This window comes from Lucilia sericata, unplaced genomic scaffold (assembly GCF_015586225.1).
Source record: "Lucilia sericata isolate MDLA Ls3-8-SP2 unplaced genomic scaffold, ASM1558622v1 Contig002053F_arrow, whole genome shotgun sequence".
NCBI lineage: Eukaryota > Metazoa > Arthropoda > Insecta > Diptera > Calliphoridae > Lucilia > Lucilia sericata.
In genome coordinates this window covers 21,478-48,008 of record NW_023995912.1, presented here as the reverse complement: position 1 = coordinate 48,008, position 26,531 = coordinate 21,478, and the positions used below count along the sequence as shown (strand labels likewise).

The window sequence follows — 26,531 nt, the reverse complement described above, 5'->3', positions numbered from 1 at the left end:
GAGCCCGGATTAGGTCAGAACACATAAAAGGGGACTTTTTGGTACTTTTTCGTTCTACAAAAGGTACTTTTTGAATTTTATATAATATTGAATCCTGAAACATGAAATTTTGCATGAAGGGCCTTGATTAGGTATGATCCTATAAAAGAGGACTTTTTGGTATTTTGTCGTTCTTCAAAAGGTACTTTTTGAAATTTCTATAATATTGAACCTAGAAACATAAAATTAAGTATGTAGAGTCTGGATTAAGTGAGAACCCATAAAAGGGGACTTTTTGGTACTTTTTCGTTCTTCAAAAGGTACTTTCTGAATTTTCTATAATATTGAATCTAGAAACATGAAATTTAGCATGAAGGGCCTTGATTAGGTAAGATCCTATAAAAGGGGACTTTTTGGTAATTTTTTGGTCTACAAAAGGTAATTTTTGAAATTTCTATAACATTGAACCTAGAAACATGAAATTTAGTATGTAGAGTCTGGATTAAGTGAGAACCCATAAAAGAGGACTTTTTGGTAATTTTTAGTTCTTCAAAAGGTACTTTTTGAAATTTCTATAATATTGAACCTAGAAACATGAAATTTTGTATGTAGAGTCTGGATTAAGTGAGAACCTATAAAAGAGGACTTTTTGGTACTTTTTAGTTCTTCAAAAGGTACTTTTTGAAATTTCCATAATATTGAACCTAGAAACATGAAATTAAGTATGTAGAGGTCTGGATTATGTGAGAACCCATAAAAGGGAACTTTTTGGTACTTTTTTGTTCTACAAAAGGTACTTTTTGAAATTTCTATAATATTGAACCTAGAAACATGAAATTTAGTATGTAGAGTCTGGATTAAGTGAGAACCCATAAAAGAGATCTTTTCGGTACTTTTTCGATCTTCAAAAGGTACTTTTTGAAATTTCTATAATATTGAACCTAGAAAAATGAAATTAAGTATGTAGAGGTCTGGATTAAGTGAGAACCCATAAAAGGGAACTTTTTGGTACTTTTTAGTTCTTCAAAAGGTACTGTTTGAAATTTCCATAATATTGAACCTTGACTGTTTTCATGGTGAACAGAAAATAGAACTCTTACTTATTAAATAAAACCATAGTTTTTACATTTATTCAAATAAAATTTCCATTAGAAATTTATTCAATATTTTATTTCTTTTTTATATATTTTAGATATTTGCAATTTTGTTTATTTTAAAATTAATACATTAGGAAAACATTTTTTAACAAAATTTGAAAAAAATTTTAAAATTAAGGAAATTAAAAAAAAATTAACAAAAATTAATAAAAATTAAAATATAAATGCTGCTAAGAATTTGTTGTGTTTTTCATTTTTTTTTCTAAAATTTTCTTTAAGTAGCAAAACAAAAAAACTTTTTTTTAATAAAGTTTTAGAGTTTTGAGTTTAAATTAAAAATCGTTTTTAGGGAATATTTGAAATATCAAAATTTAAGTATTTTTTTTTTAAACAAATACTCAAATTGAAAATCAAATTCGTGAGTTTAAAAGCATTTATATTTTTACAAGGAAAGTTTGAAAAAAAAAACATAAAAATATAAATGATTTAAAAACTTAAAATTTTAAAATAAAAATTAAATTAATAATTATAATGAAATAATTATAACAATTTCTTATAGAGCTAAACAAATATTAAAGGGATTTGGTTAGTCGTTTTTTTTTATTTTTTGGGGGGAAAAAAGGAAAAAATTAAATTAAATTTTAAGGGATTTTTTTGTTAAAGAAATTGTTTTTAATATTAAAAATTTGTTCTGATAATTCCCTTAAAACTTAATAAGTTTTTAACACTCTTAAGCCTTACAAATATTTTACAATTTTTTTTTAAATTTTTTTTATATTTTTTATTTTTAAATTAAAACCTTTTATATCACAGTTCTTTTTCTTTTGTATTTTTTGTTTTTAAAATAAAATTTTTTTATTTTATTTTGAACAAAAAATACAAAATTTCAGTTATTGAAAAAGTAAAAATATTTTCAATTTGTTTTCAAATGAAATTTCGAACTGTTAAAGGTTGTGTGTGTGTGAAAGGGGGCGGTTAACAATATTAATTAGGGGGTGGGGCAGGGTTCAATAATAATTTCAAATTTAACATTTATAACATTTATTTAGAAGGAATGTTTTCTTTTTCTATTAAAATTTGTTTAAGTTTTAACATTTTACAAAAATACTTTTAAACTATTGTCTAAAATTGCCGGGATACTGTTTTCAGTTTTCGGTTTTTCTTCATTCAAAATTCCATTTAAATACAAATTAATTATTTTTTAACTTCTTTTTTAAGGTAAAAAAATATTCTCCAATTTTCTAATAAAACTTAGAAAACAAAAACATTATCTTTTTCTTTCCATTTATAAGTTTAACTTAAACAAAATATCTTAAATGAGTAAGATTAGAGTAGGTTTGCCTTAAAAAAAATTAAGCAAAATAATTAGCAAAATATTAAATAAATTAAGTAATTAAGCCAGTACCAAGTACTTTAATAAATTCCTTCAATATTTCCTCTCAAAACTTCTCAATTCCTCATTTGTTAATATAAAAAATTTACAAAATATTTTTTCTTTTAAATTTATAACTCTTATAGCTATTTTTCTATATAAAAAAAGTAATGCTAATTTAGCTTAATCATAATTGCAAAATCAATTATGATCATCTATTAAAAAAAATCTCCTGTTTTAATTCTGTTTCTGTTTGCTTAGGCGTCTTATAACTCTTTGGCTTTAACGTTGTTGTTGTTGTTGTTTATATTTTAAATTTACCAGCCATCATTGGCTGCTGCTGGTCACAGACTGGTAGTGGCCGTAAATCCCTGACGTCTTTTTAAAACTCTCGACTTGTGTAGTTCTCCTTTGTGACAGGGCACTACGGTGCCCTGGTTAATGGCCATGGTTTTTTGATTATAACTATTATTGCCGATAAGTGTGCCCAACATTTTACTAACCGAAAATTTACGATTTTGTTTTTGTGGCCTTGCCTTAGAATCGATTATGAGCTTCTCGAATGCTTTATAAAGGGTGGGTGTGTACTCGGCTACCGAAACTTCACAGAAGCCAATCGAATGGGCAGCCGCTAAAGCAGCACCTTCTTTTTCGTGGACCTAAAAATACAACCAAAAGAAAATAATATATTATTAATTTATTACTCATTTATATTTTCATTTAATCTATTAAAATTTTTATTATTGTTTACTAAATCAATTACAATATTCTAAATTACACTAAATTCCCCTTATAATAACAAAAACATCAACAAATCTCCAGTAAATAAATATTTACCAACTGCCATTTTAAAAATAAATTCAAATTCATAAATATTTACAATAGCAATAAACAAAATAAAGGACAATGAAAATAGATAATAAATTTAATAATAAATTTGAAATTGTTTATTTTTTGAAAATAATTTGTTGTTTAAATATTGAAGAATAAAAAAAAAAGAATGTTTAAATATAGTTTCGAATTAAAAATGAAAAACAAAACAAAATTTTAAACATGAAGTCTGGTCAGTAAAGAGTTCAGTTCTAGGTCAGATCCAGTTCAGTGCTAGATCAGTTCTAGTTCAGTTTCTATTCCAGTTCAGTTCTAGTTCAGTTCTAGTTCAGTTCTAGTTCAGTTCTAGTTCAGTTCTAGTTCAGTTCTAGTTCAGTTTTAGTTCAGTTCTAGTTAGTTCAGTTCAAGTTCAGTTCTAGTTCATTTCTTGTTCGGTTCTAGTTCAGTTCTAGTTCATTTCTTGTTCGGTTCTAGTTCATTTCTTGTTCGGTTCTAGTTCAGTTCTAGTTCAGTTCTAGTTTAGCTCTAGTTCAGTTCTAGTTCAGTTCTAGTTCAGTTCTAGTTCTGTTCTAGTTCTGTTCTAGTTCTGTTCTACTTCTGTTCTAGTTCTGTTCTAGTTCTGTTCTAGTTCTTTCTAGTTCTGTTCTAGTTCTGTTCTAGTTCTGTTCTAGTTCTGTTCTAGTTCTGTTCTAGTTCTGTTCTAGTTCTGTTCTAGTTCTGTTCTAGTTCTGTTCTAGTTCTGTTCTAGTTCTGTTCTAGTTCTGTTCTAGTTCTGTTCTAGTTCTGTTCTAGTTCTGTTCTAGTTCTGTTCTAGTTCTGTTCTAGTTCTGTTCTAGTTCTGTTCTAGTTCTGTTCTAGTTCTGTTCTAGTTCTGTTCTAGTTCTGTTCTAGTTCTGTTCTAGTTCTGTTCTAGTTCTGTTCTAGTTCTGTTCTAGTTCTGTTCTAGTTCTGTTCTAGTTCTGTTCTAGTTCTGTTCTAGTTCTGTTCTAGTTCTGTTCTAGTTCTGTTCTAGTTCTGTTCTAGTTCTGTTCTAGTTCTGTTCTAGTTCTGTTCTAGTTCTGTTCTAGTTCTGTTCTAGTTCTGTTCTAGTTCTGTTCTAGTTCTGTTCTAGTTCTGTTCTAGTTCTGTTCTAGTTCTGTTCTAGTTCTGTTCTAGTTCTGTTCTAGTTCTGTTCTAGTTCTGTTTCTAGTTCTGTTCTAGTTCTGTTCTAGTTCTGTTCTAGTTCTGTTCTAGTTCTGTTCTAGTTCTGTTTCTAGTTCTGTTCTAGTTCTGTTCTAGTTCTGTTCTAGTTCTGTTCTAGTTCTGTTCTAGTTCTGTTCTAGTTCTGTTCTAGTTCTGTTCTAGTTCTGTTCTAGTTCTGTTCTAGTTCTGTTCTAGTTCTGTTCTAGTTCTGTTCTAGTTCTGTTCTAGTTCTGTTCTAGTTCTGTTCTAGTTCTGTTCTAGTTCTGTTCTAGTTCTGTTCTAGTTCTGTTCTAGTTCTGTTCTAGTTCTGTTCTAGTTCTAGTTCTGTTCTAGTTCTGTTCTAGTCTGTTCTAGTTCTGTTCTAGTTCTGTTCTAGTTCTGTTCTAGTTCTGTTCTAGTTCTGTTCTAGTTTCTGTTCTAGTTCTGTTCTAGTTCTGTTCTAGTTCTGTTCTAGTTCGTTTCTAGTTCTGTTCTAGTTCTGTTCTAGTTCTGTTATAGTTCTAGTTCTGTTCTAGTTCTGTTCTAGTTCTGTTTCTAGTTCTGTTCTAGTTCTGTTCTAGTTCTGTTCTAGTTCTGTTTCTAGTTCTGTTTCTAGTCTGTTCTAGTTCTGTTCTAGTTCTGTTCTAGTTCTGTTCTAGTTCTGTTCTAGTGCTGTTCTAGTTCTGTTCTAGTTTTCTGTTCTAGTTCTGTTCTAGTTCTGTTCTAGTTCTGTTCTAGTTCTGTTCTAGTTCTGTTCTAGTTCTGTTCTAGTTCTGTTCTAGTTCTGTTCTAGTTCTGTTCTAGTTCTGTTCTAGTTCTGTTCTAGTTCTGTTCTAGTTCTGTTCTAGTTCTGTTCTAGTTCTGTTCTAGTTCTGTTTCTAGTTCTGTTCTAGGTTCTGTTCTAGTTCTGTTCTAGTTCTGTTCTAGTTCTGTTCTAGTTCTGTTCTAGTTCTGTTCTAGTTCTGTTCTAGTTCTGTTCTAGTTCTGTTCTAGTTCTGTTCTAGTTCTGTTCTAGTTCTGTTCTAGTTCTGTTCTAGTTCTGTTCTAGTTCTGTTCTAGTTCTGTTCTAGTCTGTTTCTAGTTCTGTTCTAGTTCTGTTCTAGTTCTGTTCTAGTTCTGTTCTAGTTCTGTTCTAGTTCTGTTCTAGTTCTGTTCTAGTTCTGTTCTAGTTCTGTTCTAGTTCTGATCTAGTTCTGTTCTAGTTCTGTTCTAGTTCTGTTCTAGTTCTAGTTCTGTTCTAGTTCTGTTCTAGTTCTGTTCTAGTTCTGTTCTAGTTCTGTTCTAGTTCTGTTCTAGTTCTGTTCTAGTTCTGTTCTAGTTCTGTTCTAATTCTGTTCCAGTTATGTTCTAGTTATGTTCTAGTTCTGTTCTAGTTCTGTTCTAGTTCTGTTCTAGTTCTGTTCTAGTTCTGTTCTAGTTCTGTTCTAGTTCTGTTCTAGTTCTGTTCTAGTTCTGTTCTAGTTCTGTTCTAGTTCTGTTCTAGTTCTGTTCTAGTTCTGTTCTAGTTCTGTTCTAGTTCTGTTCTAGTTCTGTTCTAGTTCTGTTCTAGTTCTGTTCTAGTTCTGTTCTAGTTCTGTTCTAGTTCTGTTCTAGTTCTGTTCTAGTTCTGTTCTAGTTCTGTTCTAGTTCTGTTCTAGTTCTGTTCTAGTTCTGTTCTAGTTCTGTTCTAGTTCTGTTCTAGTTCTGTTCTAGTTCTGTTCTAGTTCTGTTCTAGTTCTTCTAGTTCTGTTCTAGTTCTGTTCTAGTTCTGTTCTAGTTCTGTTCTAGTTCTGTTCTAGTTCTGTTCTAGTTCTGTTCTAGTTCTGTTCTAGTTCTGTTCTAGTTCTGTTCTAGTTCTGTTCTAGTTCTGTTCTAGTTCTGTTCTAGTTCTGTTCTAGTTCTGTTCTAGTTTTGTTCTAGTTCTGTTCTAGTTCTGTTCTAGTTCTGTTAGTCTGTTCTAGTCTGTTCTAGTTCTGTTCTAGTTCTGTTCTAGTTCTGTTCTAGTTCTGTTCTAGTTCTGTTCTAGTTCTGTTCTAGTTCTGTTCTAGTTCTGTTCCAGTTCTGTTCTAGTTCTGTTCTAGTTCTGTTCTAGTTCTGTTCTAGTTCTGTTCTAGTTCTGTTCAAGTTCTGTTCTAGTTCAGTTGCATTTCATTTCAGTTCTAGTCTCGTCTATAGTCTGGACTATAGCCTCATCTATAGTTTGTACTATAGTCTAGTTTATAGTCTAAACTATATTCACATCTATAGGTTTAAGTATAGTCTCCTTTATAATCTAAACTATAATCTCGTGCATGATCTTGTCTATAATCTCGTATATAGTCTTAACTATAAATATGTGATATTTTTATTATGTTTGTCTTAAAAACTTTTCAATGCATGTGTATTTCATGAAATATTTCTTTTCGCTATTTTTAAATTAAATTTTATCCAATAAATTGGTGTCTATAATCGAGATATTTTTAATCATGGCGACTTAATTCTTTATGAGCCAATAAAAAAAAGCTGAAAAAGAAATTTATTTAATAAAAAAATTCTCTCTTTTTTATAATTTTCCAATAGTGTGGGATTAATTTTTATACTTAAACGATTATTTATGATTTATTTCACAAAAATATTTTGTTTATTTTAAAGTTTATTAGCTTGACATTTTTTTTAGGTTTTTTACTTTCTATCCGTTAACAAATCCTCTAATATTAAATATACATTTAGGTCATTGCGAAATTCAAGAATTCTTTAGTTTTGAAAAACAATAGTTAATGACATACTTTCAATATTTATTTGAAATTTGAAAATTTAAATGTATTTAGTTGTAGTAATTTCAATAATATCTTGTCATATTTGAATAATTTACCTCGCATATTAAATTATTGATGTGTTTATTGAAGCATTTCGATATTTTTTAGATACAAGTGACCGCCATATTAGCAGCCATTTGTCATTTATGTATAGCGGTTTTAGAGAGCTACAAGTTCATTTAGATATTTGCAAATTTCTATGATAAAGTATGAATATTTATTTGAAATTTGTTGTTGTTAATTTAATTAAATAAAACATTTTGAAAATTTCATTTAGATTTAATTGTTTCAATTCATTTTTTGTTAGTTTCTTTTGAGTTTTTTTGTTATTTTCATAATTTATTAGATAAATTAATGTAAAAAGCAGCAACAAATTAATATCTCAATGTCTTACACACTTTTAAAAGCCAAAAGTCATTTTCAATATCTATTTTTTCTTAAATAAAATGAAATATTTTTTGCCATTTTGTTTTACATTTTTTTATTTTAAATACCACGCGTCTTAAGTCTCAAGGAGGAAATAAGTGGCACCAGTTTATCCGCTCATATAAACTACTTTGCAGTTGACTAATGAAAAATTAAACAAAAATATTTAATAAATATTTTTTATAAAAATAATCAGGGTAAATGGCGCTGTTGTTTTTTCTCTTTTTTCAAAATAATTGGAGCGAAAACACAAGTTCAACGACATTTTTCAATAATTTTTTTTTTTAATATCCGAAAAATATTTTTATAATTTATGATAATTTCTCCAACAAGAGGTACGTGTCCCAGCCCTCTAAAGGGCTGAAAAAAATCCTTCAAAAAACCACTTAATGTTTTTTGTAAATAAAAATATTTAACACACCTGAAACAGCTTATCTCTTAAGATGTATATATCTCAAGGTTGTTACAGTTTGAGTATTAATTCAATTTATTTATTTGTTTTTCTTTTATAGCATTTTAATGTTTTTTGCCTCTTTTTAAAGTAAAACAATAATTAATTGAAGGTTAATGTCTAATATTTTAGATTGCACAAGATTTTTTCCAAATATTTTAAACAATTTGTATCTAATATTTCAAAAAATAATCCCCTTATTTTATATTAGTTTTTAGACGCTTTGTTTACTTTGGGGAATTTTTTTAATGATTTTCTTTTATATTGGATTTAGTTATTAGGAAAGACCACTATTTTTTTGTAAAAAGTCATTAAAATGACTAATAATACATTAAATAAACAAAACATTTTAAACATTTATTTGATAAAAATTCTAATAAATTGAGTACGATGAAAAATTTCGAGGTTAATTTTGAAAAAAGTTTAAGATTTAAAAAAAGAGGGACAAACTTTATATTAAACAAATTTTGAAATTTTACTTCGGTTCCATTACAGTTCTAGTTCAGTTCTAAAACTAGAACTGAACTAGAACTAGAACTGAACTAGAACTAGAACTGAACTAGAACTGAACTAGAACTGAACTAGAACTGAACTAGAACTGAACTAGAACTGAACTAGTACTGAACTAGAACTGAACTAGAACTGAACTAGAACTGAACTAGAACTGAACTAGATCTGAACTAGAACTGAACTAGAACTGAACTAGAACTGAACTAGAACTGAACTAGAACTGAACTAGACTGAACTAGAACTGAACTAGAACTGAACTAGAACTGAACTAGAACTGAACTAGAACTGAACTAGAACTGAACTAGAACTGAACTAGAACTGAACTATGAACTGAACTAGAACTGAACTAGAACTGAACTAGAACTGAACTAGAACTGAACTAGAACTGAACTAGAACTGAACTAGAACTGAACTAGAACTGAACTAGAACTGAACTAGAACTGAACTAGAACTGAACTAGAACTGAACTAGAACTGAACTAGAACTGAACTAGAACTGAACTAGAACTGAACTAGAACTGAACTAGAACTAGAACTGAACTAGAACTGAACTAGAACTGAACTAGAACTGAACTAGAACTGAACTAGAACTGAACTAGAACTGAACTAGAACTGAACTAGAACTGAACTAGAACTGAACTAGAACTGAACTAGAACTGAACTAGAACTGAACTAGAACTGAACTAGAACTGAACTAGAACTGAACTAGAACTGAACTAGAACTGAACTAGAACTGAACTAGAACTGAACTAGAACTGAACTAGAACTGAACTAGAACTGAACTAGAACTGAACTAGAACTGAACTAGAACTGAACTAGAACTGAACTAGAACTGAACTAGAACTGAACTAGAACTGAACTAGAACTGAACTAGAACTGAACTAGAACTGAACTAGAACTGAACTAGAACTGAACTAGAACTGAACTAGAACTGACTAGAACTGAACTAGAACTGAACTAGAACTGAACTAGAACGGAACTATATCTTAACTATAATATATCACGTTTTTAATATTCTTAATATTAATGTGACATTTTTGTTAAATAATCTAAGATGGTTTTCTGCACTTAGTTATTTTTCTAAAAAACATTATGTAACTAAATCTGCTAATAAACAAACATTTTTGTGAAACAAAAGATATTGTATATTGTTTATTAGTCTAGTAAATATTAACAATTGATTATTGTAAATAGACAAAAACACGTGTTAATAGCTCGTGTCTTAATTGAAAAGAAAACGTAAAAAAAAACAAAAAAAAAATAAATATTATATAAAATAATAATTATTGTTTTTTTAAATAGTAAAATGTGTTTTTAATTAGTTAAATAAAAAGAAAGTTTATAAAAACGAATTATTTAAACAAAATGGCTTTTAAGAAAATAAATTTATTTTTTTTTCGAAAAACTTAAACTTTTTGACCCAAATTAGTTTGAATGCACATAGACCATTAGTTAGGAATTTCGTAACCCCAAAGGAAAAATTCTTAAATTTTTTACACGATAATAAATCTAAACAGCAATTATGTTTAATTCCTAAATGTAATAGAATAATCTGAAAAGAATTATCACCAAACTTATAACAAGCAGAGACTACATATACGAAATTCCTTAACTCATTCCCCCCTTAATAACACTTCTCAAACTCTTAAACTCTTGAGATTAATGTCTTTACAAGAGAAATGAACTGAAATATATATCCCACAATAAAGGTGTTAAGTTGTTAATTAATGTAATGTTCGTTCCCTAATTTAAAATAGCAAAATTCCTTAAAATTTTATTTTTAAACATTTGAAATTTGTCTATATTTTTTCGATCGTGTGCTTGCTAACACCACTTACCTCTCTCAAATGATCCAAATCGGCCTTATTCCCCACCAAATATGCTGTGGGTGCATTCTGTAGTGATTTAAATTCGGCCAAACATTTGGCCGCATATTCAAAACTGCCACGTTGTGTTATATTATAGACAATCATGCAGGCATCTGACCATAAAACCTGTTGAAAATAAAGAAAATTAATTGTGAGTTTTTTTTTTTCAGAAGAGGAAAATGTTATATATCTGTCTTAAATAGAAATATTTGGTGTGTTTTTTTTTTGAGGGGGAAAATTTAAGAAAATAAATACAAATGTTTGTTGTTAAAATTTCGCTATTTTTTTCATGTAAAAATATTTGGAAATGTGTGTGTTTTTTTTTTATAAAAATGTAAGCAATTGAAAGAAAAAGCTTAAAATATATGTCATCGATCTAAGCAAATGCAAATTCAGATGCTCATCACAATATAAATCAAATATTTTTGAACCAAATTATTTAAAGTGTAATGTTCTTAACTTGAAATATTGTATATTAAACAAGAAAACTAGATGTATTATATATCATTTGAAAGGTAATGTTAACTACTTTTGTAAAATGTATAAAAATGTTGAAGGTTTTACAATTTGAAGAAAATTTTATTTAATTTAAGCTTTTTTTTAACATTTAAGATGTTAAAATCTTCTGTTTCTTATATGAGAGTTAAAAGTTAAACTTTTTATATATCATTTGAAAGCTTAGAGTGTTTAATTTTTAAAGCTATTAAAACAATTTCATTATTTAAAAATTTAAAAAAAAATTTGAGCAAAAAAATTATGAAACAAATTTTTACTTTTACTTTTTTGCAGCCAAATCACAATAAGTAATCATATTATATATCATATGAAAGCTTAACATGTCTTCTTTTTAAAATTATCAAAATACTGTGATCATTTCTAATTATAAGAAAATTGTAAGCAAAAAAATTGCTTAATAAATTTTTTCAACTATTCTCGGCTTAACATTATATTATGCTCAATGATTTGTTAAATGTGAGTTAAAAGTTAAACATTTTATACATCATTGGATAGCTTATGACATCTACTTTTAATAAATATAAAAATTATTTTAATTTTGAAATATTTAAGAAAATTTTAAGCCAAAAATTTTAAAACAAACTTTGTGTAAAACTTTTTCCATTAAGCATTATGTTTGGGTCTTTTATTTTTAGGTTAAAAGGAAAAGGTAGTCATATTATATATCATTTGAAAGCTCAACGTGTTTTTTTTAAATTCAACTATTCTCGGTTTAACATTATATTATGCTCAATGATTTGTTAAATCTGAGTTAAAAGTTAAACGTTTTATACATCATTGGATAGCTTATTAAGTCCACTTTTAATTAATATAAAAATTATTTAAGTTTTGAAATATTTAAGAAAATTTTAAGCCAAAAATTTGAAAACAAACTTTTGTGTAAAACTTTTTCCATTAAGCATTACGTCTGGGTCTTTTATTTTTACGTTAAAAGAAAAATGTAGTCATATTATATATCATATAAAAGCTTAACATGTCTTATTTTTAAAATTATCAACATTACTTGATAGTTTGTAATTAAGAGAAAATTGTAAGCAAAAAAATTCAGGAATATGTTTTTTCAACTATTTTCAGTTTAAAATTATATTGCGCTCAATTATTTGTTAAATGTGAGTTAAGAGTTAAACATTTTATACATCATCTGATAACTTACGATGTCTAATTTTAATAAATATATAAATTATTTAAACTTTTTAATATTTTACAAAATTTTAAGCCAAAAAGTTGCAAACAATTTTTTTGTGAAAAAAATATTTTTTAATATTATGTTTGGATCTCTGCCTTTTCAGCCAAAGGACGAAAAGTAGTCGTATTATATATCATATGAAAGCTTAAGATGTCTTCTTTTGAAAAGCATAGAAATATTAAGAGCATTTTAAAATAGAACAAAACTTTAAGCAAAAATGTTTCAAAATAAATTTAAATAGATTAACATTATATTACGATCCATGACTTGTTAAATGTGAATCAAAAATAAAACATTTTGTACATCATTGGATAGCTTATGGTGGCTACTTTTTATAAATATAACAATTTTTCAAATTTTGTATTAATTAAGAAAATTTGAAGTTAAAAAAGTTGAAAAGAAATGTTTGTGTACAACTTTTTCTATTTAGTATTAAGTTTGGGATCTAGGAAGGAAATGTTATACTATTATATATCATTTGAAAGATTAAGGAGTCTACTTTCGGAATTTATATAAATAATTAAAACTTTTAAATTTTCATTTAACATATTTTGATGATATAATTAGAAACTTTAAAATTTAAGCTTTTCATTAAGCCTTAAGTTTGGTTCCTTTTTGTTTTGGCTTAAAATGAATAAGTTAGACTATTATATATCATGTGAAAGGCTACAGTGTCTAATTTTCAAAAACGTATGTTTTTGAAAAGTATACATAATTTATATGAAAATTATGAGAAAAATAAAGTTTACATTAAAATGATGATAATAACTCAAATTTGCGTTAATTTTATTTGATTTCTAGGAGGGTAAAGTAAGACCATTATATATCATTTGAAAGGTTAAGGTGTCTACTTTTTAAAAGGTTTTAAACAATTTAAACTTTTCAATATTCTTTTAATATATTGTTGAATTATAATTAGAAACAATGAAATTAAAGTTTTTGATTTAGTGTCAAGTTTGTTTTGGCTGTATAAAGGCAAAGTTAGACTAATGTATATCATTTGAAAGGTTATGGTGTCAACTTTTCAAAACCATTTAAATAATATTAATATTTTCACTTATCAGACATTTATAAAGAAAATAAATTAAAATTAAGTTATAATATTTTTTTATTTTGCATAAAGTTTGGATCGATTTTATTTGCAATTTAAATAGGAAAACTTAGACCATTATATATCATCTGAAAGGTAATGGTATCTACTTTTCAAAACTTTATAAATAATTTGAATAATTAAATTTATGTTAAAGTTTTTAAGTATTTAGTTTGAGTTTAAACTTGTATATATTTTATGTGATAAGAAAATTTAAACTATTATATATCACCTTAAAGGTTGTGAGGCCCACTTTTCAAAAATCCATTGACAATGGAACTGAACCAATTAAAACTAATATTTAAAACTATTTTCTACATATTTGTTGCATTGTAACTGTTTATACTGCCACAAATGCCTAGAATTTATCTTTACAACTATTTAATTGATGAACTAAAATTTCAATTAAATTATTGCAATAAATTTAATATTTTCAATAACAAATTTCAAATATTTTTGCCTTACAGACAAAATATTACACTTGTTAAAAATTCAAAGTAAAAATTGCCAACAAAAAAACAAGGGAATGTGATTATTAGTAGTAATAGAAGTGTCAAAAAAATTTACTTCTTGTACAAAAAAATCTTTACAAATTTGCAAATATTTAATTGCAGCCAAAAATCAAAGCAAAATCTAAATAAATTGAGATGTAAGTAAGAAATTTTGTTTGTTGAAAAAAAAAAAAAAAAATAAAACAAGAAAAATAAGCACTCAAATCAAGGTTCAGTGAACTAAACGGACAAAAATTCTTTAAGAAAAAATATAAATATTTTTAATAATATGTTTGTGTAAATATTTAAGAAACAAGAAAATTCAATGTCAAAAACCTTTAAAAGAATTTAAAGTAAAAAAACAACACATTTTACATTTACAAGAAATTTTATCTTTAATTACTTAAAATACAAAACAAAACCATAATGTTTATAAATTAAGCCAAAATGTAAAAAAAACAATCCATTAATTTGTTGTATAATTCATGTAATCACCTAGAGATGGGAGGTGTCTTGATCGACTATCAATATTTACTTACTTGTTCCATGGGAAATTCATTTTCATGCTCATCACCATCAACACTTCCGGCATAAACATCAACAATTTCAACTTCCGTCAGTCCTGTCTCCAATGTTATTGTTTTATTGTATAACAAATCTGTATTTGAACGATATTCTCCTATAAAACGACCTGTCAGATAACGTACTGTAAGTGCTGAAATGAGGGACAGAATGTAAAGAGAAGAAAAAATTATTAAATATAATTACAGATTTTTTTTAAATATTAAGAAGTAAATTAATATCATTTAAACAGTTGGCTGTTTAAATGTTACAAATTAATTTTGAGGTTATATAGAATTTTCAATTAAAATTTTAGAACAGAACTATAACAGAACTGGAATAGGCTCAGAACAAAACTAGAACATAACTAGAACATAACTAGAACAGAACTAGAACATAACTAGAACAGAACTAGAACAGAAATAGAACAGAACTAGAACAGAACTAGAACAGAACTAGAACAGAACTAGAACAGAACTAGAACAGAACTAGAACAGAACTAGAAAAGAACTAGAACAGAACTAGAACAGAACTAGAACAGAACTAGAACAGAACTAGAACAGAACTAGAACAGAACTAGAACAGAACAAGAACAGAACTAGAACAGAACTAGAACAGAACTAGAACAGAACTAGAACAGAACTGGAACAGAACTAGAACAGAACTAGAACAGAACTAGAACAGAACTAGAACAGAACTAGAACAGAACTAGAACAGAACTAGAACAGAACTAGAACAGAACTAGAACAGAACTAGAACAGAACTAGAACAGAACTAGAACAGAACTAGAACAGAACTAGAACAGAACTAGAACAGAACTAGAACAGAAGTAGAACAGAACCAGAACAGAACTAGAACAGAAGTAGAACAGAACTAGAACAGAACAAGAACAGAACTAGGACAGAACTAGAACAGAACTAGAACAGATCTAGAACAGAAATAGAACAGAACTAGAACAGAACTAGAACAGAACTAGACAGAACTAGAACAGACCTAAACTGAACTAGAACTGAACTAGAACTGAACTAGAACTGAACTAGAACTGAACTAGAACTGAACTAGAACTGAACTAGAACTGAACTAGAACTGAAACTAGAACTGAACTAGAACTGAACTAGAACTGAACTAGACTGAACTAGAACTGAACTAGAACTGAACTAGAACTGAACTAAACTGAACTAGAACAGAACTAGAACAGAACTAGAACAGATCTAGAACAGAAATAGAACAGAACTAGAACAGAACTAGAACAGAACTAGAACAGAACTGGAACAGAACTAGAACAGAACTTAAACTGAACTAGAACTGAACTAGAACTGAACTAGAACTGAACTAGAACTGAACTAGAACTGAACTAGAACTGAACTAGAACTGAACTAGAACTGAACTAGAACTGAACTAGAACTGAACTAGAACTGAACTAGAACTGAACTAGAACTGAACTAGAACTGAACTAGAACTGAACTAGAACTGAACTAGAACTGAACTAGAACTGAACTAGAACTGAACTAGAACTGAACTAGAACTGAACTAGAACTGAACTAGAACTGAACTAGAACTGAACTAGAACTGAACTAGAACTGAACTAGAACTGAACTAGAACTGAACTAGAACTGAACTAGAACTGAACTAGAACTGAACTAGAACTGAACTAGAACTGAACTAGAACTGAACTAGAACTGAACTAGAACTGAACTAGAACTGAACTAGAACTGAACTAGAACTGAACTAGAACTGAACTAGAACTGAACTAGAACTGAACTAGAACTGAACTAGAACTGAACTAGAACTGAACTAGAACTGAACTAGAACTGAACTAGAACTGAACTAGAACTGAACTAGAACTGAACTAGAACTGAACTAGAACTGAACTAGAACTGAACTAGAACTGAACTAGAACTGAAGAACTGAACTAGAACTGAACTAGAACTGAACTAGAACTGAACTAGAACTGAACTAGAACTGAACTAGAACTGAACTAGAACTGAACTAGAACTGAACTAGAACTGAACTAGAACTGAACTAGAACTGAACTAGAACTGAACTAGAACTGAACTGAACTGAACTAGAACTGAACTAGAACTGAACTAGAACTGAACTAGAACTGAACTAGAACTGAACTAGAACTGAACTAGAACTGAACTAGAATTGAACTAGAACTGAACTAGAACTGAACTAGAACTGAACTAGAACTGAACTAGAACTGAACTAGAACTGAACTAGAACGACTAGAACTAGAACTGAATTAGAACTGAACTGAACTAGAACTAGAAACTGAATTAGAACTGAACTGAAACTGAACTAGAACTGAACTAGAACTAGAACTGAATTAGAACTGAACTGAAACTGAACTAGAACTGAATGAACTGAACTAGAAACTGAACTAGAACTGAACTAGAACTAGAACTGAACTAGAACTGAACTAGAACTGAACTAGAACTGAACTAGAACTGAACTAGAACTGAACTAGAACTGAACTAGAACTGAACTAGAACTGAACTAGAACTGAACTAGAACTGAACTAGAACTGAACTAGAACTGAACTAGAACTGAACTAGAACTGAACTAGAACTGAACTAGAAACTGAACTAGAACTGAACTAGAACTGAAAAACTAGAACTGAACTAGAACTGAACTAGAACTGAACTAGAACTGAACTAGAACTGAACTAATGAACTAGAACTGAACTAGAAACTGAACTAGAACTGAACTAGAACTGAACTAGAACTGAACTAGAACTGAACTAGAACTGAACTAGAACTGAACTGAACGAGAACTGAACTAGAACTGAACCTAGAACTGACTAGAACTGACGAACTGAAACTAGAACTGAACTAGAACTGAATTTAGCGAGAACTGAACTAGAAACTGAACTAGAACTGAACTAGAAACTGAACTAGAACTGAACTAGAAATGAACTAAACTGAACTAGAACTGAACTATACTGAACTAGAACTGAACTAGAACTGAACTAGAGAACTGAACTAAACTCTGAAACTAGAACTGAACTAGAACTGAACTAGAACTGAACTAGAACTGACTAGAACTGAACGAGAACTGAAACTAGAACTGAACTAGAACTGAACTAGAACTGAACTATAAAACTGAACTAGAACTGCAATAGAAAACTGAACTAGACTGAAACAGAACTGACTAAACTGAACTAGAACTGAACTAGAACGAACTACTTAGAACTGAACTAGAACTGAACTAGAACAGAACTATAACTGAAACTAAATTGAGCCTAGAATTGAACTAGAAATGAACTAGAAATAACTAGAACTGATCGAACAGAACTAGAACTGAACAGAACTGACTAGAACTGACTAGAACTAGCAACTACTGAACTAGAACTGAACTAGAACTGAACTAGAACTGAACTAGAACTGAACTAGAACTGAACTAGAACTGAACTAGAACTGAACTAGAACTGAACTAGAACTGAACTAGAACTGAACTAGAACTGAACTAGAACTGAACTAGAACTGAACTAGAACTGAACTAGAACTGAACTAGAACTGAACTAGAACTGAACTAGAACTAGAACTGAACTAGAACTGAACTAGAACTGAACTAGAACTGAACTAGAACTGAACTAGAACTGAACTAGAACTGAACTGGAACTAGAACTGAATTAGATCTCAACTCGAACGCAGCTAGAGTTGGAAAACATGAAAAAGATTTGAGTTTAAAATGTTTTTTGTTAAAATATAAGATTGATTCAAATAACACATTTTTTCAAACCATAATCCTCACAAAATGTTTATTACACCAAATTACCTCTATTAATTAAAACAAAAAATCTAAAAAATTAAAACATTTGAAATCTTAATTAAATTGTTTTAACAAATAATTTCATGTGTTTAAAAATGAGCATGTAAAATAATAAATTAATTTATTTAATAAAAAAATCATGATGACCTGAATGAAAAAGCAGCTAAAAATTTATTCAATATTCTAAAGATTTTTTATTGAATATACATACATATAAACAACTCTTAACACACTCTTAAGAAAAACATGAAATTTGAAATAAAAAAAAAATTAAAAATTTTTTTGTTGAAAAAAATTTTAATGAAAATGTAGTGTTTTGAATTTTTTGTGTGTTACACGATTTGTTGTCTTCTAGAAAAACGACCCAGTTTTTGTTGCTTTTTTGGCCTCAAATTAAAGTGTTTTTTTTTCGTTTTTGTAAAAAATTTGTTTTTTTTAAGAAAATTAAAAAATTGTGTATTCATATATAATACCATATTAATGATGTAAACAACATTCTTTGGATTTAAGTTTATTCGGTTGTGAATATTTTATTTTAAACACAGCGCAACTATTTTCAAATATTAAGACGCGTGCCCTTCCTCAATGTTGAAAACTAATTATTTAAAGGTATTTTAAGGTGAGGACGCTACGTTGGTAATAAAAACTTTGTGAAAAGGTTTGTTACAGAGGAAAATCCCTTAATAATAAAATTTTAATAGGGAAAAATATGTTTGAATATAATAGCAAGGTATTTCCAACGATGTAGGATTCAGTTCAAATCCTATACCGTTAAAAAGCTAATCTAGCTATAGCAATTTTTCACTAGCTATGTATGAGAGAAAACAAATAATCCCTTAATGTCTTCAACGATGAATATTCTTTCACTGTAGGGCATTTTACAAGTTCCACTAGCACCCATTGTTTTTAAGTAAATCCAAATCTAAGAAATTTAAAAAAAAAAAAAAAAATGTTGAGGTATTTTGTTGTATTTATCAAATGTTCCCAATATATTGTATGTTACACCTGCTGGGTATTTCATTCGTTGTGGTGTGTGAGTGTTGCAATTTCTATAGCTACATACCTATATCTACAAGATCTATTTTTCCTTGACTATAATAACAACAACAAAAATTTCGAGTGTCTTAACCAGCCGTATGCACATTTGTTTATTTGCATTTATTTGGATTAGAAAAGTATAATTTTCCTTTCTAATTTGTTTGTTTATTTACAAATGCTGCACTTTTTCTGCAGATTTTTCTTTAAATTGTTTATTTTCCCAAACAAAATAAAAAATACTTTCTCTGTTCGAGCAAGCAAAACAAATGTATTATTTTAGAATCGTATAATTATCAAGAAATTTATTACATTGAGGTGTTAACAAATTTGTAATTTATTAATGAGTTACATTTAAAATAAAGAAAATCTGACAAACAATTTAAAATTGAAAGTAATTTTATAGAGAATTTTGAAATAGAAAATTTTGTATTTAGAGGGGAAATTATAAGGATTTATTTGTTCGCGTAATTAATCGAATAATCGTTAAATGTTGTTCGAATAATGGTTGAAATTTAGATCTAGTTCTGTTCTAGTTCTATTCTAGTTCTGTTCTACTTCTGTTCTAGTTCTGTTCTAGTTCTGTTCTAGTTCTGTTCTAGTTCTGTTCTAGTTCTGTTCTAGTTCTAGTTCTGTTCTAGTTCTGTTCTAGTTCTGTTCTAGTTCTGTTCTAGTTCTGTTCTAGTTCTGTTCTAGTTCTGTTCTAGTTTTGTTCTAGTTCTGTTCTAGTTTTGTTCTAGTTCTGTTCTAGTTCTGTTCTAGTTCTGTTCTAGTTCTGTTCTAGTTCTGTTCTAGTTCTGTTCTAGTTCTGTTCTAGTTCTGTTTTCTAGTTCTGTACTAGTTTTGTTCTAGTTCTGTTCTAGTTCGTTCTAGTTCTGTTCTAGTTCTGTTCTAGTTGTTAGTTCTGTTCTAGTTCTGTTCTAGTTCTGTTCTAGTTCTGTTCTAGTTCTGTTCTAGTTCTGTTCTAGTTCTGTTCTAGTTCTGTTCTAGTTCTGTTCTAGTTCTGTTCTGTTCTGTTCTAGTTCTGTTCTAGTTCTGTTCTAGTTCTGTTCTAGTTCTGTTCTAGTTCTGTTCTAGTTCTGTTCTAGTTCTGTTCTAGTTCTGTTCTAGTTCTGTTCTAGTTCTGTCTAGTTCTGTTCTAGTTCTGTTCTAGTTCTGTTCTAGTTCTGTTCTAGTTCTGTTCTAGTTCTGTTCTAGTTCTGTTCTAGTTCTGTTCTAGTTCTGTTCTAGTTCTGTTCTAGTTCTGTTCTAGTTCTGTTTTAGTTCTGTTCTAGTTCTGTTCTAGTTCTGTTGTAGTTCAGTTTTAGTTCAGTTTTAGTTCAGTTCTAGTTCTGTTCTAGTTCAGTTCTAGTTCAGTTCTAGTTCAGTTCTAGTTCAGTTCTAGTTCAGTTCTAGTTCAGTTCTAGTTCAGTATTAGAGCCCCAAAGACTTTTATTGAAATTCAAAATTAACAAAACATAATCTATTTATAATAAATTTAGAAAATCAAACAAACACCCTCAATGACATAAAGGCTTTTGACCTGAACTACTCCAATAGAAAAATCTTTTCAAACAAATTTATTTTCTAAAAAATATTCCACACTCGACACAATGACCTTTCAGCCTAAATTAAAATTAAAATAAATAACACTTAACAATTGATTTGCAAATATTTGCAAAAGAAATACATGAATCAACATCAACTAGAAATTAACATTCTAAAAAGCCACTGAACTCTGAAATAATTCTGAAACAAATAAAACTAAAAACAATATACAATACGCTGCTTATAACAAACAAACATATCAGTCTCAAAAAATCTAAAAAAAAAAAATAAATTTAATTAAATAAAAAATTCCAAAATCTATTTAGTTATTGAAGATTGATTATATATTTGTTGTTATTTGCAAATAAATTTTATATTGAACATAATTCAACCTTCAGAGCATAATAAATGAATGATAATACTTTAACAGAAGGTTGAACTTGTTCTTTGCTAAAGTAGATTTTATAAATAAATTGTAAATACATAATATTATGTTATTTTATTTTATTTTGTTTTTTCTTATAATGTTTTCATAAATATTTTCCTGTCTATATCCTTTCAATATATAATAGATTTTTTGCTATAATAATCCATATACATAATATTGGATGTTCTTCATTTTTTGCTTATATGGTTCTGTTATATACATTTTGGTAGATACAAAAAAACACAAATTGTAAATCAGTGCTTGGTAACTATAACCATCAGGTGTTGGTACAATTGAAATAACATAGTTATTAACAAAGCTTTTCTTAAGAAGATTTTTTGCTTACGAAATATGATATTTAAAAATTTGGGGCAAAAGTGTCTATTCGTTTCTCTTTCTACCGACCAATGTTGTGCACCATATAACTATGCTTACAATTTAATATAATATGTACTTGTTTAAATAATTTACCGGATTTGACATACTTTAGAATTCAGTTGAAGTGTTAAAGATGGTGTGGGTGGCTGGTAATCGATTGCCATGGGCAAATTATTTAGGGCAAATTATGGGAAATACAACGCAATAGATTTTAGATGGAGAATTAAAGAGAGTAAAAGTGGTCATCCAATTAAGAATGTTAAAGGTATTGGAAAATATTGAAAAACGAAAGAATGTTAATTAAATTTTAATAAATTTTTTGAACAATATTTTAACAGTTATAGAATAGAACTGGAACAACTAGAGCTAGAACATAATAGCACAGACAGAAATAAAGAACAGAACTAGAACTGGAACTTAACAGACTGAACTAGAACTGAACTAGAACTGAACTAGAACTGAACTAGAACTGAACTAGAACTGAACTAGAACTGAACTAGAACTGAACTAGAACTGAACTGAACTGAACTAGAACTGAACTAAAAGGAACTAGAACTGAACTAAGAACTGAACTAGAACTGAACTAGACTGAACTAGAACTGAACTAGAACTGAACTAAACTGAACTAGAACTGAACTAGAACTGAACTAGACTGAACTAGAACTGAACTAGAACTGAACTAGAACTGAACTAGAAACTGAACTAGAACTGAACTAGAACTGAACTAGAACTGAAACTAGAAAGAACTGAACTAGAAACTGAACTAGAACTGAACTAGAACTGAACTAGAACTGAACTAGAACTGAAACTAGAACTGACTAGAACTGAAATAGAACTGAACTAGAACTGAACTAGACTGAAACTAGGAACTAGAACTGAACTAGAACTGAACTAGAACTGAACTAGAACTGAACTAGAACTGAACTAGACATGAACTAGAACTGAACTAGAACTGAACTAGAACTGAACTAGAACTGAACTAGAACTGAACTAGAACTGAACTAGACTGAACTAGAACTGAACTAGAACTGAACTAGAACTGAACTAGAACTGAACTAGAACTGAACTAGAAACTGAACTAGAACTGAACTAGAACTGAAACTAGAACTGAACTAGAACTGAACTAGAAACTGAACTAGAACTGAACTAGAACTGAACTAGAACTGAACTAGAACTGAACTAGAACTGAACTAGAACTGAACTAGAACTGAACTAGAACTGAACTAGAACTGAACTAGAACTGACTAGAACTGAACTAGAACTGAACTGAGAACTGAATAGACTGAACTAGAACTGAACTAGAACTGAACTAGAACTGAACGAGAACTGGAACTAGAACTGACTAGAAAACTGACTAGAACTGAACTAGAACTGACTAGAACTGAACTAGAACTGAACTAGAACTGAACTAGAACTGAACTAGAACTGAACTAGAACTGAACTAGAACTGAACTAGAACTGAACTAGAACTGAACTAGAACTGAACTAGAACTGAACTAGAACTGAACTAGAACTGAACTAGAACTGAACTAGAACTGAACTAGAACTGAACTAGAACTGAACTAGAACTGAACTAGAACTGAACTAGAACTGAACTAGAACTGAACTAGAACTGAACTAGAACTGAAGTAGAACTGAACTAGAACTGAACTAGAACTGAACTAGAACTGAACTAGAACTGAACTAGAACTGAACTAGAACTGAACTAGAACTGAACTAGAACTGAACTAGAACTGAACTAGAACTGAACTAGAACTGAACTAGAACTGAACTAGAACTGAACTAGAACTGAACTAGAACTGAACTAGAACTGAACTAGAACTGAACTAGAACTGAACTAGAACTGAACTAGAACTGAACTAGAACTGAACTATAACTGAACTAGAACTGAACTAGAACTGAACTAGAACTGAACTAGAACTGAACTAAACTGACTAGAACTGAACTAGAACTGAACTAGAACTGAACTAGAACTGAACTAGAACTGAACTAGAACTGAACTAGAACTGAACTAGAACTGAACTAGAACTGAACTAGAACTGAACTAGAACTGAACTAGAACTGAACTAAACTGAACTAGAACTGAACTAGAACTGAACTAGAACTGAACTAGAAACTGAACTAGAACTGAACTAGAACTGAACTAGAACTGAACTAGAACTGAACTAGAACTGAACTAGAACTGAACTAGAACTGAACTAGAACTGAACTAGAACTGAACTAGAACTGAACTAGAACTGAACTAGAACTGAACTAGAACTGAACTAGAACTGAACTAGAACTGAACTAGAACTGAACTAGAACTGAACTAGAACTGAACTAGAATTGAACTAGAACTGATCAGAAACATTTCTGTCATCTTTGGGCAGGTTAGGTAGGTTGATAGGAGGATGTATATTACATCAAATCTGAAGAAATACACCTAGGCCACTATCGGGCCTGTTGTGCGCTCCAATTGGGCAGGTTTAAGTGATATGTCCTTTTGTCACAAGTCACGTAAACTGCCTTAGTTATGAAGAATCTATGAACTGCAAAAATAATATTCATTATTTATCTAACAAAAAAATACCTAAAATATGAGTCCTCAATCAGAGATAATAATTTGTTTAGCAGAACAAATTTCATTTAGCACAATTAATAATAGATATTAAAACAAACAAATTGTGCTATTTTTATATAAAAAAAAAAAAAAACAAAACAAAGAAAGAAGAAAGTTTGTTTAATAGTTTGACACAGACTTGACAGCTAGTCTTCAGCTAAAGTAAATACATTGCGCAAATGTTATTAGAAAATATTAGCAAACGAATTTTTTCACAGTGTAAGAAAAATGTAAACAAATGGCGTCAATTGCGACTAAAATGCAGTTAAATGCGACCATTATTTGGTTTAATAACTTCACAACTAACATATGATTTGACAGGTTGTGAGAAAGTTTTGTTTTCTTTTAATTGGTATGGGAATTTATAAGGCGTAATATTTTAGAGGTTAAGTTTGGTTTTGGTTATTTATTTTTTTTTTATTATTTACTTTAAGTGTAATGTTTATATTTTTTGGTTTATTATTTATGGTTTTTTTATAATTTTGTTTATTTTTAAATTTTTATTGCAGTTTGAAATACGTCAGGCGAATATTTGTCACCTTTTTATTTTATTTATATTTTATTATTATTTGTAAAAATATTATTTTATTTTTGAAAATTTTCTATGTTTTTTTTTGATTTTTGGGAATTTTTTTTTGTTTTCTTTTTACAAAAAATAAAATGACTAATTTGTTTAACAATTTCCGCTTATTTATAAGCAATTTATTAAGAATTTCTGTTTTATTTGAGAAATAAATTTTTAAAACTTTTTCTCAAAATCTCATAAATTTTATTAAATCATAAATTAAAAATATTAATCAAACTAAAAGAAAATATTTAAAGAAGTCAAAGTCAAACCAATTTATTTAAATTTTTTTTTTTCTTAAAATGTTCGTTGATTTGTTTCCATGCATTTCTCTTAAACAAAATTAAATATTTTATTAAATTTCTTGTCCTACACAAGGTTTTTTCATTTAACAGTAATTCAAAACAAAACCCAAAACACCTGTTGCCTTTAAATATTCTCCTAACAACTAAACACCTGATATTTTACATTTTAATAAACGAATAAATTTTCTAACAAAATTCTAAGGAAACCATAATTAAGCAGCGCATTAACAAACCATACAACTAAAATTGAAATCCATACAAACTTTTCCATTCTCCATTGTTTATAAACAATTGCGGCTTTATTTGTTTATTTATTAATTGAAATTAATTAACAAAGTGCGTTCAATACATTTCAAATGCAAGAATATAAACAGCTACAATTTCAATTAATTCATATGATTTTGGAAAATTCCCACACAGGTAGATAAGGAAACTAACTATTTATTTAGCTAAAAATTTTCCAATTGCCTGCAAACGAGCCAAACAACAACAAGAACAAACATTATTACATGCATATGCCTGCAGTTTCAATCAAAACTGATGACATAAATACAATAGAATTTAAAGAAAATTTTGTTAAACTATAGAAAAAGTGTTATAAAAACAACTTTTCAAATGCTAAAGTTTTCTTATAAAAAAAAGATAACAACAATAAAAAAATCATCCTTCTCAACCCTTTTTTTTTTGTTGAAGTTATTCTGGTCATGGTTATGTGTTTTATTATTTAATACCAGCTATTCTGAGAAATTTTAATATTTTAAAGAAAAGCAAAAGAAAATGGAGAATTAGAAAATTATAACAAAGTGTTTTTAATGACCATAACAGTAACAGAACTACGTTGCTAAACAATATAAAAATGTATTACGACTAACTAGTTAGCAATGAATGTATGATGAAATACGTGTAATATTTTGTAATATGAAACCTAGTCTAACAATTAGTATTTGGAAGATGTTAAATAATTTCGAAAAATTTCTAAAACAAAATGAATACAGAATAGAACAAATTTAATAATTACTTGATTATTGTGTTCTAGTTCAGTGTAGTTCTGTTCTAGTTTGTTCTAGTTCTGTTCTAGTTCTGTTCTAGTTCTGTTCTAGTTCTGTTCTAGTTCTGTTCTAGTTCTGTTTTTTTTCTAGTTCTGTTCTAGTTCTGTTCTAGTTCTGTTCTAGTTCTGTTCTAGTTCTGTTCTAGTTCTGTTCTAGTTCTGTTCTAGTTCTGTTCTAGTTCTGTTCTAGTTCTGTTCTAGTTCTGTTCTAGTTCTGTTCTAGTTCTGTTCTAGTTCTGTTCTAGTTCTGTTCTAGTTCTGTTCTAGTGTTCTAGTTCTGTTCTAGTTCTGTTCTAGTTCTGTTCTAGTTCTGTTCTAGTTCTGTTCTAGTTCTGTTCTAGTTCTGTTCTAGTTCTGTTCTAGTTCTGTTCTAGTTCTGTTCTAGTTCTGTTCTAGTTCTGTTCTAGTTCTGTTCTAGTTCTGTTCTAGTTCTGTTCTAGTTCTGTTCTAGTTCTGTTCTAGTTCTGTTCTAGTTCTGTTCTAGTTCTGTTCTAGTTCTGTTCTAGTTCTGTTCTAGTTCTGTTCTAGTTCTGTTCTAGTTCTGTTCTAGTTCTGTTCTAG

The 26,531-nt window shown here is 28.7% G+C and overlaps 1 protein-coding gene across 1 annotated transcript in view; it reads right to left on the bottom strand.

Annotated features, from left to right (window-relative positions):
• Nucleotides 1-2,218: 2,218 nt before the first annotated feature.
• LOC119613306 (ras-related and estrogen-regulated growth inhibitor-like protein) overlaps nucleotides 2,219-26,531 on the bottom strand; it is a 41,312-nt gene continuing 16,999 nt past the window's right edge. Inside the window, exons 3-5 of the mRNA XM_037969314.1 lie at nucleotides 14,291-14,466; nucleotides 10,439-10,594; nucleotides 2,219-3,107 (exon numbers count right to left, since the gene is read on the bottom strand). Of these exons, the coding sequence (XP_037825242.1) occupies nucleotides 2,793-3,107; nucleotides 10,439-10,594; nucleotides 14,291-14,466 (647 nt within the window). The 3' untranslated portion in view covers nucleotides 2,219-2,792. The remainder of the gene's footprint in view (nucleotides 3,108-10,438; nucleotides 10,595-14,290; nucleotides 14,467-26,531) is intronic.